This window comes from Scyliorhinus canicula, chromosome 4, assembly GCF_902713615.1.
Source record: "Scyliorhinus canicula chromosome 4, sScyCan1.1, whole genome shotgun sequence".
In the NCBI taxonomy this organism is placed as follows: Eukaryota; Metazoa; Chordata; class Chondrichthyes; order Carcharhiniformes; family Scyliorhinidae; genus Scyliorhinus; species Scyliorhinus canicula.
In genome coordinates, this window is record NC_052149.1 from 69,196,011 (window position 1) to 69,211,328 (window position 15,318).

Genomic DNA, 15,318 nt, shown 5'->3' on the forward strand with positions numbered 1-15,318 from the left:
AAAATGAAATTGGGATAAAATAAATTAAAAAGGGAGTTGAGAATGGCAGCTGTCTGAAGGGATATTGATATGTGAATTAGAAAACCAGTGAGAAAAGCAAGCATATACCTATGTGACATAGAGAAAGCAATGGTGTATAGAAGAGGTTAGTAGAGAGATAAGGAAATTGACACGTATATGCTAAAAGCTATATCCACAGGCTAGGTAACATTAAAGGGAAAGAATGATCTATCCATAGCACAGTAACTGGAGAAAGCGATACAGGGAGAGGCAATGGTATAGTGGTATTGTCACTAGACAAATAATCCAGAGACCCAGGTTAGAATCCCACCACAGCAGATGTTGAAATTTGAACTCAATAAAAAATCTAATAATGACCATGAAGCCATTGTCGATTGTTGTAAAAATTCATTGGGTTCACTACTGTCCTTTAGGGAAGGAAATCTGCCATCATTACCTAGTCTGACCTCCATGTGACTCCAGAGCCACAGCAATGTGGTGGGCAAACCACTCAGTTCAGGGCAATTAAGGATGGGTAATAAATTCAGGCCCTGCCAGTGGTGCCCACAATTCATGAGCAAAAATAAAGTAGTAGCTACCATCACAGCTACACCCAGTTGCAGAAACAGTCTTCCAAAAACAAGTTATTGCTAAACAGGCAGCCAGCTGAGATCCAAACCTCTAACTGAGAAGACTCCGCCTTTCATGAAACTGAAGACGGTTTTCCGGACATGGCCAAATAACTTTTGTGATAATTACCTGGTGGATTCAGCTGATAAGAGTTATATAATATTAGATGTTGCTTGGGAACAACGGGGCATCTTAGGAAATGTGGTAGTTGGGAATCATTAATACTGTGTGTCTACAGCCATCAGTGTAGTTAAGTGTTGTAGTGTCCTTCTTGTTGTGTTTTTAAAATTTTAAGTTAATAAATATTCTTTCTTAATTGATCACAATGACTGGACTATTCCTCCCTGGTTCACATCTCTTTTCTCACAGTATACCAAATTGAAAATATACACCATTAGTGGTGTATATTTTCCAAGTTACCCCTCTGGGTTATGGTATACCCTTGCGTTTAACATCAGTGCGGTTTTTAACACCGGCACTTCCTGCAAATGATGTCCTTGTATGATTAGGAATGGCCACATCTGTATCAACCCTGTAATATGTGGTGACTGGATTATACACTGCTTTTTCAAAGTGGCATCTATGTTCAAACCCACCCAAGGCGGATGGGTTAATAATTTCTTATTTCATCTTGTGGTATATGCGGTTTCATTTTGGCACTGAGAAATGATAAGGCAGGAAAATATTAAAATTAAATTTGAATCTGCAGAACCATGCATCTACACAATTTAAATTAATACTATTTTTACACAGCAAATATTGCTGAGGTACTGTATTTTGTTTGCAGGGGCACTATCCAGATATAAATTTTGTACAATCTTTATTAAGACAAATATAGGGGTGAAATTAAACTTTATCAGGCACAGAATGATCAGTAGAGGAATATCCAGCCAATGGAATGGAAAATTCGGCAGGCTGTACAATTGGCAGCAGTTCCTCTATTGTCTGTTTTGTGCCAAAGTTGATTTTCACTGTCACAGACATTCATTTTGGCTTAAGTGAGGCATTGCACCCATCTTCTCCTTTAGAAGTTGCCTCATGTGCAGCATAGGTTCGCAGAAGTTGGTATTCTTCTAATGTCTCACAAAGTGGTAAGCTTCTTGCATAGAACCAGATGATGTTGCCAAGCTATTTGATTGTGTCGTTATCTCAAACAAATGTGACCCTGTCACAAACTGCTATTTACATGCTTTGCAGTCGAGGGAAAAAGGTACAGGCATTTATCAAACCTGTTCCAACAATTTGTTAACCATGAAGCTTAATCTTTTAAACTCAATGTCCCTCCAATACTATCCATCTCTTGATGTCCCAACTATGCAACTGTTCATTGGGTAGTAATCAGGAGCATAAAAGGCTGATTGTTCACGTGCGAACTGACAAAAATGCCTGGGGGGAAAATAGCAGAGCCAATAAATGGAATAAAAATGATGGCCTGAGGACATAACATAATTTCTTTCCATGTTTCCAATATTCATAGAGATCAGAAAGAATTGTAACATTGGTTTAAAAAAACACCAATAGACTCTTCACATGTGTGCTGTGCTCAATTTAGCCAAAAGGGATGAATGTGCATTTACAATGGTGACAATAGTTGATCCTGTCAAATCAATTATATAACTGAAGCTGTGCTGAACAGAAAAATCAAAATCTGGTTATTTGCTCCAGGTCAAACCTGACATATAGTGTTTGGGGCCTTAGACGGTCAGGGGGGTGGAGGTAAAGGGACAGATGTACCATCTGCAATTTCATGGGAAGGTACGGTGTGAAGGGAATGAGGAGTTAAGGGTGATGGAAGAGAGGACCAGGTTGTCGTGGAAGGAACAGTCCCTACTGTTGGGAGTGAGGGGAAGATGTGTTTGGGGGTGGCATCTCTGTGTCACCCTCTTTGTCTTGTCTTCCACAATAACTTTGCCAAAATTCTCCTTAATTCCCATCTATCCCTGTCCTTCTATTTTGGTATGCCTGTTGCACCCCCTCTTAACAATAAAAAATCTATTACGATTCTTCGGCTCCTTAGCCCTGAAGAAGATTCAAACTGACTTGGAATGTTAACTCTTCTTTCCGTTATCCCAGTTGCTGACCTGCTGAGATTTTCCAGCATTTTCTGTTTTTATGTCATATTTCCAGCATCTGCAGTACTTCGCAGTAAGGGTGTGACTATCTCTTGTAATCCATCATTTAACAACTGCAAATGGGTTTTCAGGAGTGCAGGCTTGCAAATATTGCCCTGAGTATATAAGGTGAGTGTAATTTAAATTTTTGTTTTGCCACTAACCGTAACATTTGCACACACAGCTTTTCTTGTTGCAAGTCAAACTATATTGCCAATTGGATATTTCACTCAATTTTTTAAATTAGAGATAAGTATGGCCAGTGTCTCCACTATTGGTGACCCATGAATAAATACTGCAAAATAAAATGCAAAACATAGCTGTTGATTTATTGTACCCACAAAATATTCACTGCACTAACCTCAGTGAGACTTACTTAAATTAATTTCCATGTTATTCCATTACCTAACCACTCTGTTTATTCTGTAATCTCTCTTATGCATTTCAAACTTTACTCCCCGCATCCTGAAGGTACCTTTCGCTCCACAACATCCTGGTTCACCCCCAATGGTACGGTAACACAGTAGTTAGCACTGTCGCTTCACAGTGCCAGGCACCCAGGTTTGATTCCCGGCTGGGGTCACTCTCTGTGCAGAGTCTGCACATTCTTCCCATGTCTGCGTGGATTTCCTCCGGGCGCTCTGGTTTCCTCTCACAAGTCCCGAAAGACGTGCTTGTTCGGTGAATTGGATATTCTGAATTCTCCCTCAGTGTACCCGAACAGGCGCTGGAGTGTGGCGACTATGGGATTTTCACAGTAACTTCACTGCACTGTTAATGTAAGCCTACGTGTGACACTAATAAAAATGATTCTTATTATTACATCTCCCCCTTCCACCAACACCTTTCCATTCAAGGGTATGAGAAATAATACCTGCCCTTCTACCTCTTCCCTTCCAATTGTTCAACAACCTAAACACTCTTTCAATGTAAAAAAGCAATTTACTTGAAATTCTTTCTATTTAGTAGGGTGAGATCTTCTGGTTGTTCACGCCAGTGGGATCTTGCGGTCCTGCCGACGGTGCACTCCGGCACTGGTTTCCCAGCATCTGAGGGTGGATTCAATGGGAAATCCCATTGACAGCAGCGGGACCAAAAGGTCCCACCACCAGTCAATAGCAGGGAGCCTCCTGCCAACGAGAAACGCACCATGGAGAGGTCAGAGAATTTGTTACTCACGATATGCTCTCCTCCACACTGTGGAGACCAAACATATCATTTCTTAAAGAGCAGTTCTGTGAGGGAACAGGTCACCAATAAATACCATAAGGATTAGTGTTAGAGTTTTTGTTCTTCATATTTATCAACTATCTAATGAATGTGTCGTGGGAATTGTCCACAAGTGCACAAAGAATATAGATACATATATACAGAAATATAGTCCTTAGATGAAGAAATGGACTGAAGGAAGATTTGGATGCCATGGCGGACTGGGTCCATAACATGCACATGTGTTTTAATATGAATAAATACATTGCACAATGCAATTTCAAGTAGGTATACTTCTTACAAATTGCATGTTCAAGACAGAGTAGGAGAAGGACCTGACTGCTTTAGTATACAAGTCATTGAAATTCACTTACTAGTTGCAAGAGTCAATTGAAAAGCAAATAGGTTATTAGATGTGCTGCCAGGAATGGAGTAAAAATTGGTCAACATTAAATCGATTTTATGAGGCCCAGTGAATCCAAATTTCAGGAACCAATGTTCCATGTTCCAAGGATGCATGAAAAATGTCAGACCTCAAAATTAGACACGTCCACTTTTTAAGCATTCTTACTGCCTACCTAAAAACAGGTGTTACTTACGCAATGAGGTGGCCCAATTGCTGTTTGAGATCTCCTCACAGCAATAGTTTAGTGATGAGTGGGGCAGACATCTGAGAAGTGGTGGGGTAGGCTGGCGGTGGTGAAATAGCAATATTCGAGTTGCAAAATTACACCTTGATAGACTCAGTGGGCCAATGTATCTTTTTCATGTGCTTCATTAATAAAATTAGGCCGATTTTAACTTTGGCACTGATGGAAATCCAGTAATATTAGTTCAGTTACCTTTGCACACCATGCCCAAAAAGCATTTGCATAAAAAAGCAAATTGTGCAGAATTTTATAACAGATGTGACTAATCTGGTATTGCCTGTTTTCTGCCACTGCTGAAAAGAATCAGATTTTAAAGACACAAAATTGATCGTGAACTTGCAGTTGGCCTCCAGAAAATAAGGGGCGCGATTCTCCCAAAACGGGAGAAATCGTAAAGCTGGCGTAAAGCAGCGCGCCCCTTCCCGACCGGGGACCGATTCTGGCCCCCGGTCGGGGCTAGCAGCCCGACGCCGTAGGCTCCGGCAAGACGGGCTTAACGAAAATCGTTAAGCCCACTTGCCGGAGTTAGCGCCGGCTGACGCGTCATATGACATCAGCCGCGCATGCGCAGTTTGGAAGACTCCAACCCGCGCATGCGCGGGTGACGTCATCGCGTTTTTGCGCGAAACCCGCGCATGCGCGGGCCGGGTTGCCCCTCAGCCGCCCCGCGAATGGATACTGCGGGGCGGCGGAAGGACAAGTAGTGCGCGGGCATCGGGCCCGCTGCCCGCGATCGGTGCCCACCGATCGCGGGCCCATGGCACCCTTGGCACGGCCGTACCACGGCCGTGCCAATCGTGCCATGGTTATTAATAGCGAGTTAGTCACGCCGTTTTTACGAACGGCAAGACCAGGTGTGTTTGCCGTTGGTAAAAACGGCGTAAAGGGCTGGGACTTCGGCCCATCTAACAGCTGAGAATCGCTGCCGGCCGTAAAAAAACGGCGGCAGCGATTCGGGTCGGGACTTCGGCGGGGGGGGGGGGGGGGTGAGAATAGCGGGAGGGCGGCAAAAATGTCGGGAAGGCCCTCCCGCTATTCTCCCACCCGTTGTGGGGGGCGGAGAATTTCACCCAAGGTTTTTATACGAACAATAATATATTGGCTGGAACTTTCTGGTGGTTCACACCGGCAGGATCTTCCGGTCTTACCGATGGCGGGTTTCATGGTGGCAAGGATGCATTTAACTGGAAACCCCACTGGCAAAGGCGGAACCAGAAGATTCTGCTGCCGGCCAATGGAGGGTTGCCCAGTTACCCAGTGATTCAAAGAACAAATAAAAGTACAGCACGTGAACAGACCCTTCGGCCCTCCAAGCCTGTGCTGACCATGCTGCCCGTTTAAACTAAAATCTTCTGCATTTCTGGGGTCTGTATCCCTCTATTCCCATCCTATTCATGTATTTGTCAAGATGCTCCATAAATGTCACTATTGTCCCTGCTTCCACCACCTCCTCCGGCAGCGAGTTCCAGGCACCCACTACCCTCTGTGTAAAAAACTTGCCGCGCACATCTTCTCTAAACCTTGCCCCTCACACCTTAAACTAATGCCCCCTAGTAATTGACCCCTCTATCCTGGGAAAAAGCCTCTGACTATCCACTCTGTCAAAGCCCCTCATAATTTTGTAGACCTCTATCAGGTCGCCCCGTCGTTCCAGTGAGAACAAACCGAGTTTATTCAACCTCTCTTCGTAGCTAATGCCCTCCATACCAGGCAACAGCCTGGTAAATCTCTTCTGCACCCTCTCTAAAGGCTCTACATCCTTCTGGCAGTGTGGCGATCAGAATTGAACACTATATTCCAAGTGTGGTCTAACTAAGGTTCTATACAGCTGCAACATGACTTGCCAATTTTTATACTCAATGCCCCGGTCAATGAAGTCAAGCATGCCGTATGTCTTCTTGACTACCTTCTCCACCTGTGTTGCCTCTTTCAGTGACCTGTGGACCTGTACACCTAGATCTCTCTGACAGTCAATACTCTTGGGGGTTCTACCATTCACTGTATATTCCCTACCTACATTATATCTTACAAAATGCATTACCTCACATTTGTCCAGATTAAACTCCATCTTCCATCTCTCCGCCCAAGTCTCCAAGCAATCTAAAACCTGCTGTATCCTCTGACAGTCCTCATCGTTATCCGAAATTCCACCAATCTTTGTGTCGTCCGCAAACTTACTAATCAGACCAGTTACATTTTCCTCCAAGTCATTTATATATACTACAATCAGCAAAGGTCCCAGCACTTATCCCTGAGGAACACCACTAGTCTCAGCACTCCAATCAGAAAAGCACCCTTCCATTGCTACTCTCTGCCTTCTATGACCTAGCCAGTTCTGTATCCATCTTGCCAGCTCACCCTTGATCCCGTGTGACTTCACCTTTTGTACCAGTCTGCCATGAAGGAGCTTAACAAAGGTCTTATTGAAGTCCATATAGGTGACATCCACTGCCCTACCTGCATCAATCATCTTAGTGACCTCCTCGAAAAACTCTTTCAAGTTAGTGAGACACGACCTCCCCTTCACAAAATCGCACTGCCTCTCGCTAATACGCCCATTTGCTTCCAAATGGAAATAGATCCTGTCTTGAAGAATTCTTTCCAGTAATTTCCCTACCACTGACGTAAGGCTCACCGGCCTGTAGTCCCTGGATTATCCTTGCTACCCTTCTTAAACAAAGGAACAACATTGGCTATTCTCCAGTCCTCCGGGATATCGTCTGAAGACAGTGAGGATCCAAAGATTTCTGTCAAGGCCACAGCAATTTCCTCTCTAGCCTCCTTCAGTATTCTGGGGTATACCCCATCAGGCCCTGGGGACTTATCTACCTTAATATTTTTCAAGATGCCCAACACCTCATCTTTTTGGATCTCAATGTGACCCAGGCTATCTACACACCCTTCTCCAGTCTCAACATGCACCAATTCCTTCTCTTTGTTAAATACTGATGCAAAGTATTCATTTAGTACCTCTCCCATATCCTCTGGCTCCACACATAGATTCCCTCGCCTATCCTTCAGTGGGCCAACCCTTTCCCTGGCTACCCTCTTGCCCAAAACTAATGCCCTCTGTCCCAGTTCACAATGGCTTCTCACCTTGTTTAGACCCAGATCACGCCGTCATTACACTCCATGAAATTCCTGTCCATTCAGATATACATTTTTGTCAAACCTGTTATACTGACAAAATTCCTACAGTGCAGATGGCCATTCAGCCCATTGAGTCAGCACCTCCAAAAGAGCACTCTAAATATGTCCACTCCCCGCCCTATCCCTGTAACCTTGCAGATTGATCGTGGTCAATCCATCTAACCTGTACATCTTTGGACTGTGGGAGGAAACTGGAGCGCCTGGAGAAAACCCACACAAACACAGGGAAAACGTGCAGTCTTTTCAATTCAACCTGACGGTAGAACATTGGTTAGCACTGTGGCTTCACAGTGCCAATGTCCCAGGTTCGACTCCTGGCTAGGTCACTGTCTGTACGGAGTCTGCACGTTCTCCCCGTGTCTGCATAGGTTTCCTCCGGGTGCTCCGGTTTTTTCCCACAGGTCCCGTAAGACGTGCTGTTAGGTAATTTGCACATTCTGAATTCTCCCTCTGTGAACCCGAACAGGCGCCGGAATGTGGCGACTAGGGGCTTTTCACAGTAACTTCATTACAATGTAATGCCTTACAATGTAAGCCTACTTGTGACAATAAAGATTATTATTACCCCTACTCTACGATTATGAAACTGGCACTCTCTTCCACTTTCCCCAAATGAGCAACTATTTTTTGGTCCATCAGTTGATCAGAGCATCCTTTACCTTCCCACTCCCTTCAGTTTGCCATGACACTCTCTGCCCTCAATCCTTCTCACTTAATGCTGATACTGTCTTTCTTCGCAGACTTGTCTTGCCCCTCCAGTTCTACTCTCAGTTTCTGTCCTCTTTCCCTCTCCTTTTCAATACTAGTCATTTCTTCCTTTCCTATCATCCATTTCCCCTTCCCTCAAATTTATCCTTTTATATCCCATTTCATTGCCAATGCCTTCTTTCTTCTCTCATTCACTTCCTCTCCCCTATCCTTTGTATGTCATCCACACGTCCCGATTTCACTGCTTGCATAGCATCCTAGCATTCCTAAGCGCAGAGGGATGTCATTCAGCCATCGTGTTTGCACCAACCCTGTGAAAGAGCACCCTACCCAGACCCATTTCCATGCCCTATCCATTGATTCCCTTCTGCATTTCTCTTTTCCCTTTCCCATCTATTTCCACCCAGCTGCTTTTCAGTCTGCCCCTCTCCTTTTCCCTCCCCTTGGATTCGGCCCCCCTTACCCATCCCCATTGTCTTACAGTGTTAGTATTTAAATTAAAAATAAGCTACTGAACATGGGTTGCTACTTTTACCTCCTTTAAAGAATAATAAACAGGTTTATGACTGCAGTTGGACTACGCTGAGGAGATTGCGTAGAGATTTTCCCACGGTTGGATCCTAAAGCATAGTTAATTTACTTTAAGAAAGCATCTTTGTCTTCATTCTTCCACATTGCTCATGATTCATTACCTGGTTATCAGATAGCCATAGTGCTGCCAGCTCTTTAAGCTTAGTAAAACTGAACGGCAAATTCTTCAACCTAAAAAAACAAACATTTTATAGATCAGAATTTGCTGCAGTCGATTCACAATGCTTTTTATTTCATTTTTACTTGTTTCAAGCTTTTGGTGGCTTACAAATCATTGTAATCAAACCACTCAATGTCACTCTTCCAAGCAATCAATATTCCTTCTGTTCCGCCTTTGCAGATTACAGATTTTTAAAAAAGTAATTTCAAATACAAATAGTGAAATATATAGATATTTTTGAATTGTGTTATAAAGTATTAGGTAACTAGCAATTCCACTGTGAAAAAACCCAAGAGTTTTTCATGTTCTCAAAGGAATTTTGTTTTCAACTGATATTCTTAAGGGAAAGACACATTTAAATCAAGTGAGGTAATGATTTAGACAGTCACATATCTCACCAGTATGGTTAGGCTTTCCATACCCAATTAAACTCTGGGCGCGATCTTTCCAAAAGGGAACAAAGTTCCCTAGCGAGCGCGTTTAGCCACGTGTTTCCTGGCACTCGCAGTACAGAGAAACACGTGGCTATTCAATGCTACTCCTGTTGAATAAGGGGCCAAAACGGGAAACGCACGGCCAAGGCCACACTTAGCCCCGTTTGTTACAATGGGGAGCTCCGTTCGTCAGAATTGCCCGTTGTAGCGAGAGATCAGGACGCTGTCTTTAAATGCCGTCCCAATCTCCAAGACCCCCCAAAGAAAACTCCGACCTCCCTCCAGCTCAATGCACCATGGGAAGGTCCCCCACTACCCCACCCCCCACCACATTGGGCAACCCTAGCCCAACTGCATATATAGAAAAAGTTCCAGCTTGGCACCTTGGCAGTGCCCCTGTCAGATGGTAATGCCACCTGGGCAATGCCAGGGTATTACCCAGGTGGCAATGCCAGGGTAACCAGGGGGCATCAGCAGTGCCAGGACACCACCCTGCCCAAAGGAAATGCAGCTGGAGACCTCCAATCGCCTTGGACACCCGCACAACGTTTGTTCCATCTGGTTCCCGTTTATGGAGACCAGCACCAAACAGCACTCACCCCAGGTCCCCGAGGTGAAGGGATTGAATCCCAAAGCCTCGGGTACCTTGGAAATCTGCACATTAGATTAAGGCTAGCTGCCTCGCTCTAATATGCAGATTTGCCAAAACGTGATCCCGCCCATTGTGGGCGGGATTCCCCTTGCAACGTCTCGTGAGATTGCGTTGAATCTCGCGAAACGTTGCGAGCCCGGTGGATCTCAGGAGTGGGGTCTCCCGACTTTCACCGGGCACGTTGCACTGCAACGGGATGCTTTTCTGGTGCAGCGTATCTTCTCCAATGTTCAGGCTAATGTACCTATATTCAACCTGCTCTTTGCAGTCGAGGAGTAGAGGGAAATAGCTTAGTTTTTATCCAGTACATTTTGTTCAACTTGTAAAATGGCATGTGTGACTAATGCAGCAAAGGATTTCTCTCACATTCTTCCTCTCTTGCACAAACAATCTAACTCAGGCTGTTGAAAATCTGTTTATTTTTCTCAAAAGAAACCAAGTGCAGGCCTCCAATTCGAGAGTTTAACACTCTGGCATTATCGCTGCTGGGTAACGTGCTCTGATTATGAGTTTAAACTGTGATGGTGACTAACCTAATCTTTAAGGTGTTTTGTGTGTTTCTCACCTTATCCACTTAAGAGGCTCCCCTCCAGTGGTGCAACTGATAGGCCATCTGCTTCAAAGAGAAATCCAGGTCTTGTTGCCTGTGTCATGATTTAAAACAGTAGAGTATACGGAGCAGTATCCAGCCTTCCTGCATTCCCTCCCAAATGAAAAGGTGGAGGACACTGGTGAGTATAAGTTCTATGCAAAAGAGGATCATACATCCCACAGTCCAAGGAAAAACACAAAATAAAACTGGAGTGTAAAGGTGTTGATTATCACTATGTTTTAATATTAAAGTTAATTATGCTGCCTCTGTATAGTTTGTGAAATAAATCAATACTTTTAAAATTACACCCATCTTCCTTGCTTTATACAACCTATATATTGCTCCCTCTGATACTGCAGTGTACCCTATCAAATGAATGATTTTTCCAACTAATGTAAAAAAAATGTACAGGTATCTCTGTAACACTGGGCATAGTTTCATGCATGATTTGGGGTCCCGTGGGCTGAACTGAGGGTAACCCCTCCCCCCCAATTGTCGACTTCAATCATGGAAGGGCTGGCCAGCAGGAATCACATTGAAAGAGAGACATGGAGCCAGAAATGGGGCAGGGTCAAGGATGGAAGACACTACCAGCACGGTTGTAAAGGGGTGATGGCAGGGGGAGGGAGAGGGAGGCAGTGATTGGAGGATGACGTGACTACTAGAAAATTGAAGAGAGTTCTTTATTAAGGATGAATTTTCTATTATGTCAGCTCCATTGATGCCGAGTGTCTTTGTTCAGGGGGGAAAGGATGGAAAGTCCTTTATTAGCAAACATTATTCTGTAGTGATGCCAGAAGAATGTACACGTGTGGCCCCATGGTTTACAGAAGAATCTCTTTGTACCCTCCTCCAGGTGTGGTGGGATGTTTTTCTCCCATTATATCGCAAGACAAAGCCTCCCCATCCAACGAAGAAAGCCTGAATGGATGAGGCAGATATAATCAGCACGCAGCGATCATGCGCAGGACATGACTGCAGTATCAGAAGAGGGTGAATTACATTCTATGCTCCACACGGATGAGTGAGGAAGAGACTTAGTAATCTGAGAGTATATCTATGGAAACTAAGCATTTGGTGTCTGCCAGGTATGTTTAAGCATGTAATAGGAATGGCTGTTGTGGCAACAGCAGTCTCAGCAAGGCTGTTCGGCTGATTGCATTTTGGCTAGGAGGGACAACTGGAAGAGGACCAGTGCAGCAATGTGCAGTGGAGGAGTTCCAGGGATGATGGAGATGATTGATTCTGATTTTGGATTCATTAATGTACATTTGTCTTCACAGGGGAACAAAGTCTGTGAATGCTTACTTACAGGTGGTTGTGCTGACCCCTATGGAATAGGATAAATTTGAACTGGCCAGTCAGCAAGGGACCAGATTGATTGGCAGAGGAGAAAACTGAGGGATTATTGATGAGGCTGGCGAGAGTGAAGCAGACGGGGTGGAGGGTATTTACTGGGCTTGGGGGAAGGGCTGTTTGGTTAAGGTGTGTGGTCTGGGACGTTTGCATTCCCAGCACATGTGACTTGGATCATGTCTATCTGTGAGATGATGCATCTGTTACTCAGTTTGGCTCCTCCCTATAAATGTACACTCACTGCTCTTTTATATCTATCAGATGACTCTTCATCTTTGATCCTGTGAGTCTTCCATTGACCATGTAGAAGAAACAAGGGACAACAGAGGATGCACCATCCCATCCTTGACCCACACCATTCACCATCTCAGGTTCTGGCACCTCAATGGGACTGCATAGATTGAGTGACAAGGTTGCACCAAGCAGGTGTGGCACTGCACAATCGTTGGAACAACTGTTGGAGACTGTGATTTCACAGGACTCTGACACTTGGTGGACCCTTGGAGACCAGAAGGATGCTGGGCCCCGGGCACATGACGAACTGCTGAGACAGAAAATACCGGATGTCCAATGGGAGGTATGCTGAGATTTGGTGGAGTTTGCGTGCCCTGGCAGACACTGGAGGAGTCTATCTTTTTATCTCCACAGAATACATCACTTCTTCCATCAAGAGATTAGAGACACTTGTGGATAGCCAATCAATGATTTCTGCCAATGTATTCAGACCTGAAATACCACACATTATCAATGGCCTCAGCAAAATATTATTGATACATGAGATGGACAAGGCACCCAGAGTCCTATCCTTGTTCTGGTTCAGGGAAGATCCTGTCAACGTGCAGAAGTCTCTCTCAATGTCCATCAGAGCCTCAGGTGATCAGAGGATACCTGCCAAGGTCATGAAGTCCAAGAAGACATCAGAGTCAGTAGCCTGCCTCCAGCACAGTTGACATTGATGGGAGAACATCACGGTGCAGCACTTACGGAAAATTAGGAAAACAGTTTAAATGCAGAAGGACCATTACAGGTGATATACAGATGAACATCTTGAGTGTGGTGCTGTTCATCTGCTATCAAATTGCTGTTTTACAGTAGATGTTTACATAATGCTTATGAGTGGGATAAAGGCAATAGGACTGCAAAGCAACGGCAAGTTCTTCCTGAGCCTCAGATGTTGAAGTGGAAAAGACCCCAGAAGGTGTACTGAGAAGCTGCCGAGGTGCTGGCCATGGGTCTTGAAGAAGCTTCCTTGTGATGCTTCAGGAGGATTGTGACACCCGACTGGAAGTGCTTCGGGACCAGGGCAGGCCTTGCCTTCCAGGCAACAAGAAGTTGCTGATGTGTCTGTTCTTCTACATGGTGCTGTGGTTCCTCAGGTTCTTCCTTAGAATCACTGATGGATTCTTCCTCTGATGTCTCATGGCAACCCTCCATGTTGTCATCTTCCATTTCCTCACCCCATGAAAGAACAAGATTGTGCAGAGCACAGAAGATGACAATAATCAACATAAATTGAGCCAGAGAATATTGCAGAGATCCGGCAGACCAGTCCAAGCATGAAAATATAATCTTCAGCGGAGCTATAGCCCTCTTGATATTCATTCTTGCAGAGGCATGGCTAGGATTATACCTCTCCTCTGCAGGGGTTCATGGATGTCTGCCGGGTGTCATAAGCCATCTCCTCATTAGTACTCCTTATCACTAAACAACAACCCATCCAGTCTTATGGGGGGTGGTCGGCACAAAAACCTGGGATACTTGGGTGCCAGAGAATGGACGCATCATGTGCCTCTGCCATCTCTACATAGTTGAAGCACTGTTGGTATACCCAACAAGGAGGATAGTGGCATCTCCATTGGCCTCGGCTCCAACACACCCCTCACTAAACTTTGGCTCCTCCTGTGTCCCTCAGTTGTGCTTTCTGGTGGTCATGTAGCTGCTGCTGCAGCTAGCTGGATACCCTCGCTCTTCAGAGTGCACAATCCCCATTTGGTGCAATGAAGATTTCTGTGTTGCAACCACAGCCCACTGTGACAGAGGCTCCCTCAAGCTCTGAGCCTCTTAAAATTAAAAAGGATGTGCCAAAAATACCACATAGTTGATTAAATTTACAAGCAAAAGAGACTGCCAGACATTGCTGCAACCTTAGCAGCACACTCGTAACTCGGTCACGTTGCTGTATTTGTTTGGCAGAAAGCAGCCTGTAACTACTCGTGCCTGGTCCTGCAACCCATACACTGACTGTAAAACTCCACAGGCTGCATACAATTGAGTACAATTACCGATTTATTCACCTTGATTGGTCTTTCAGTGAGGGCAGGCGGACTTCTGACTTTTCACGCTGCCGACTTAGACGACAGAAGTGAATGTTCCATTGCCAAATTTGCAGATGCCACAAAAATAGGTGGGAAGGGAAGTGGTGAGGATTACACAAAGAGTCCACAGAGGGATACAAACATGTTAAATGAGTGGACAGAAACCTGGCAGATGAAATATAATGTAGAAAAATGTGAAATTATGCACTTTGGTAGGAACAATAAATGAGCTGAATATTATATAAATGGAGAAAGGCTGCAGAAAACTGCAGCACAGGGATTTGGGGCACCTCGTGCATAAATCATAAAAAGTCAGAATGCAAGTTCAGCAAATAATTGGGAAGCAAAGGGAATGTTGGTCTTTATTTCAAAAGGAACAGAGAATAAAAATAGGGAAAAAAGCAAATTACTGCGGATGCTGGAATCTGAAACCAAAAGAGAAAATGCTGGAAAATCGCAGCAAGCCTGCCAACATCTAGAGAGAGAGAAAAGAGCTAACATTTCGGGTTCAGAAGACCCTTTGTCAAAGCTATAATACAGAGAAAGTGGTTGATATCTATACTGTGTGGTGAGGGAATGAAAGATGAGTCATAGCCATAGAAACCAAGGAAAAAGAGTGCTATTGGCAGTCCCCGGAGAGGATAAAAGGCGTGAAAGGCCAAACAACAGAGAAATTAACATCAGAGGGTAAACTGTGACAGATGCAGATGTGGGGGAGGGGGAAGCAAAGCCGAGAAAAGGTCAGGAGAGGGAGGATAAT

General features: G+C 44.6%; 1 protein-coding gene across 4 annotated transcripts in view; it reads right to left on the reverse strand.

Annotated features, from left to right (window-relative positions):
* lrrc7 (leucine rich repeat containing 7) overlaps positions 1–15,318 on the reverse strand; it is a 1,013,254-nt gene that overhangs the window by 173,480 nt on the left and 824,456 nt on the right. For all 4 annotated transcript variants that reach the window (XM_038794406.1, XM_038794408.1, XM_038794407.1 and 1 more), the window contains one exon: positions 9,151–9,220. In XM_038794406.1, the coding sequence (XP_038650334.1) occupies positions 9,151–9,220 (70 nt within the window). The remainder of the gene's footprint in view (positions 1–9,150; positions 9,221–15,318) is intronic.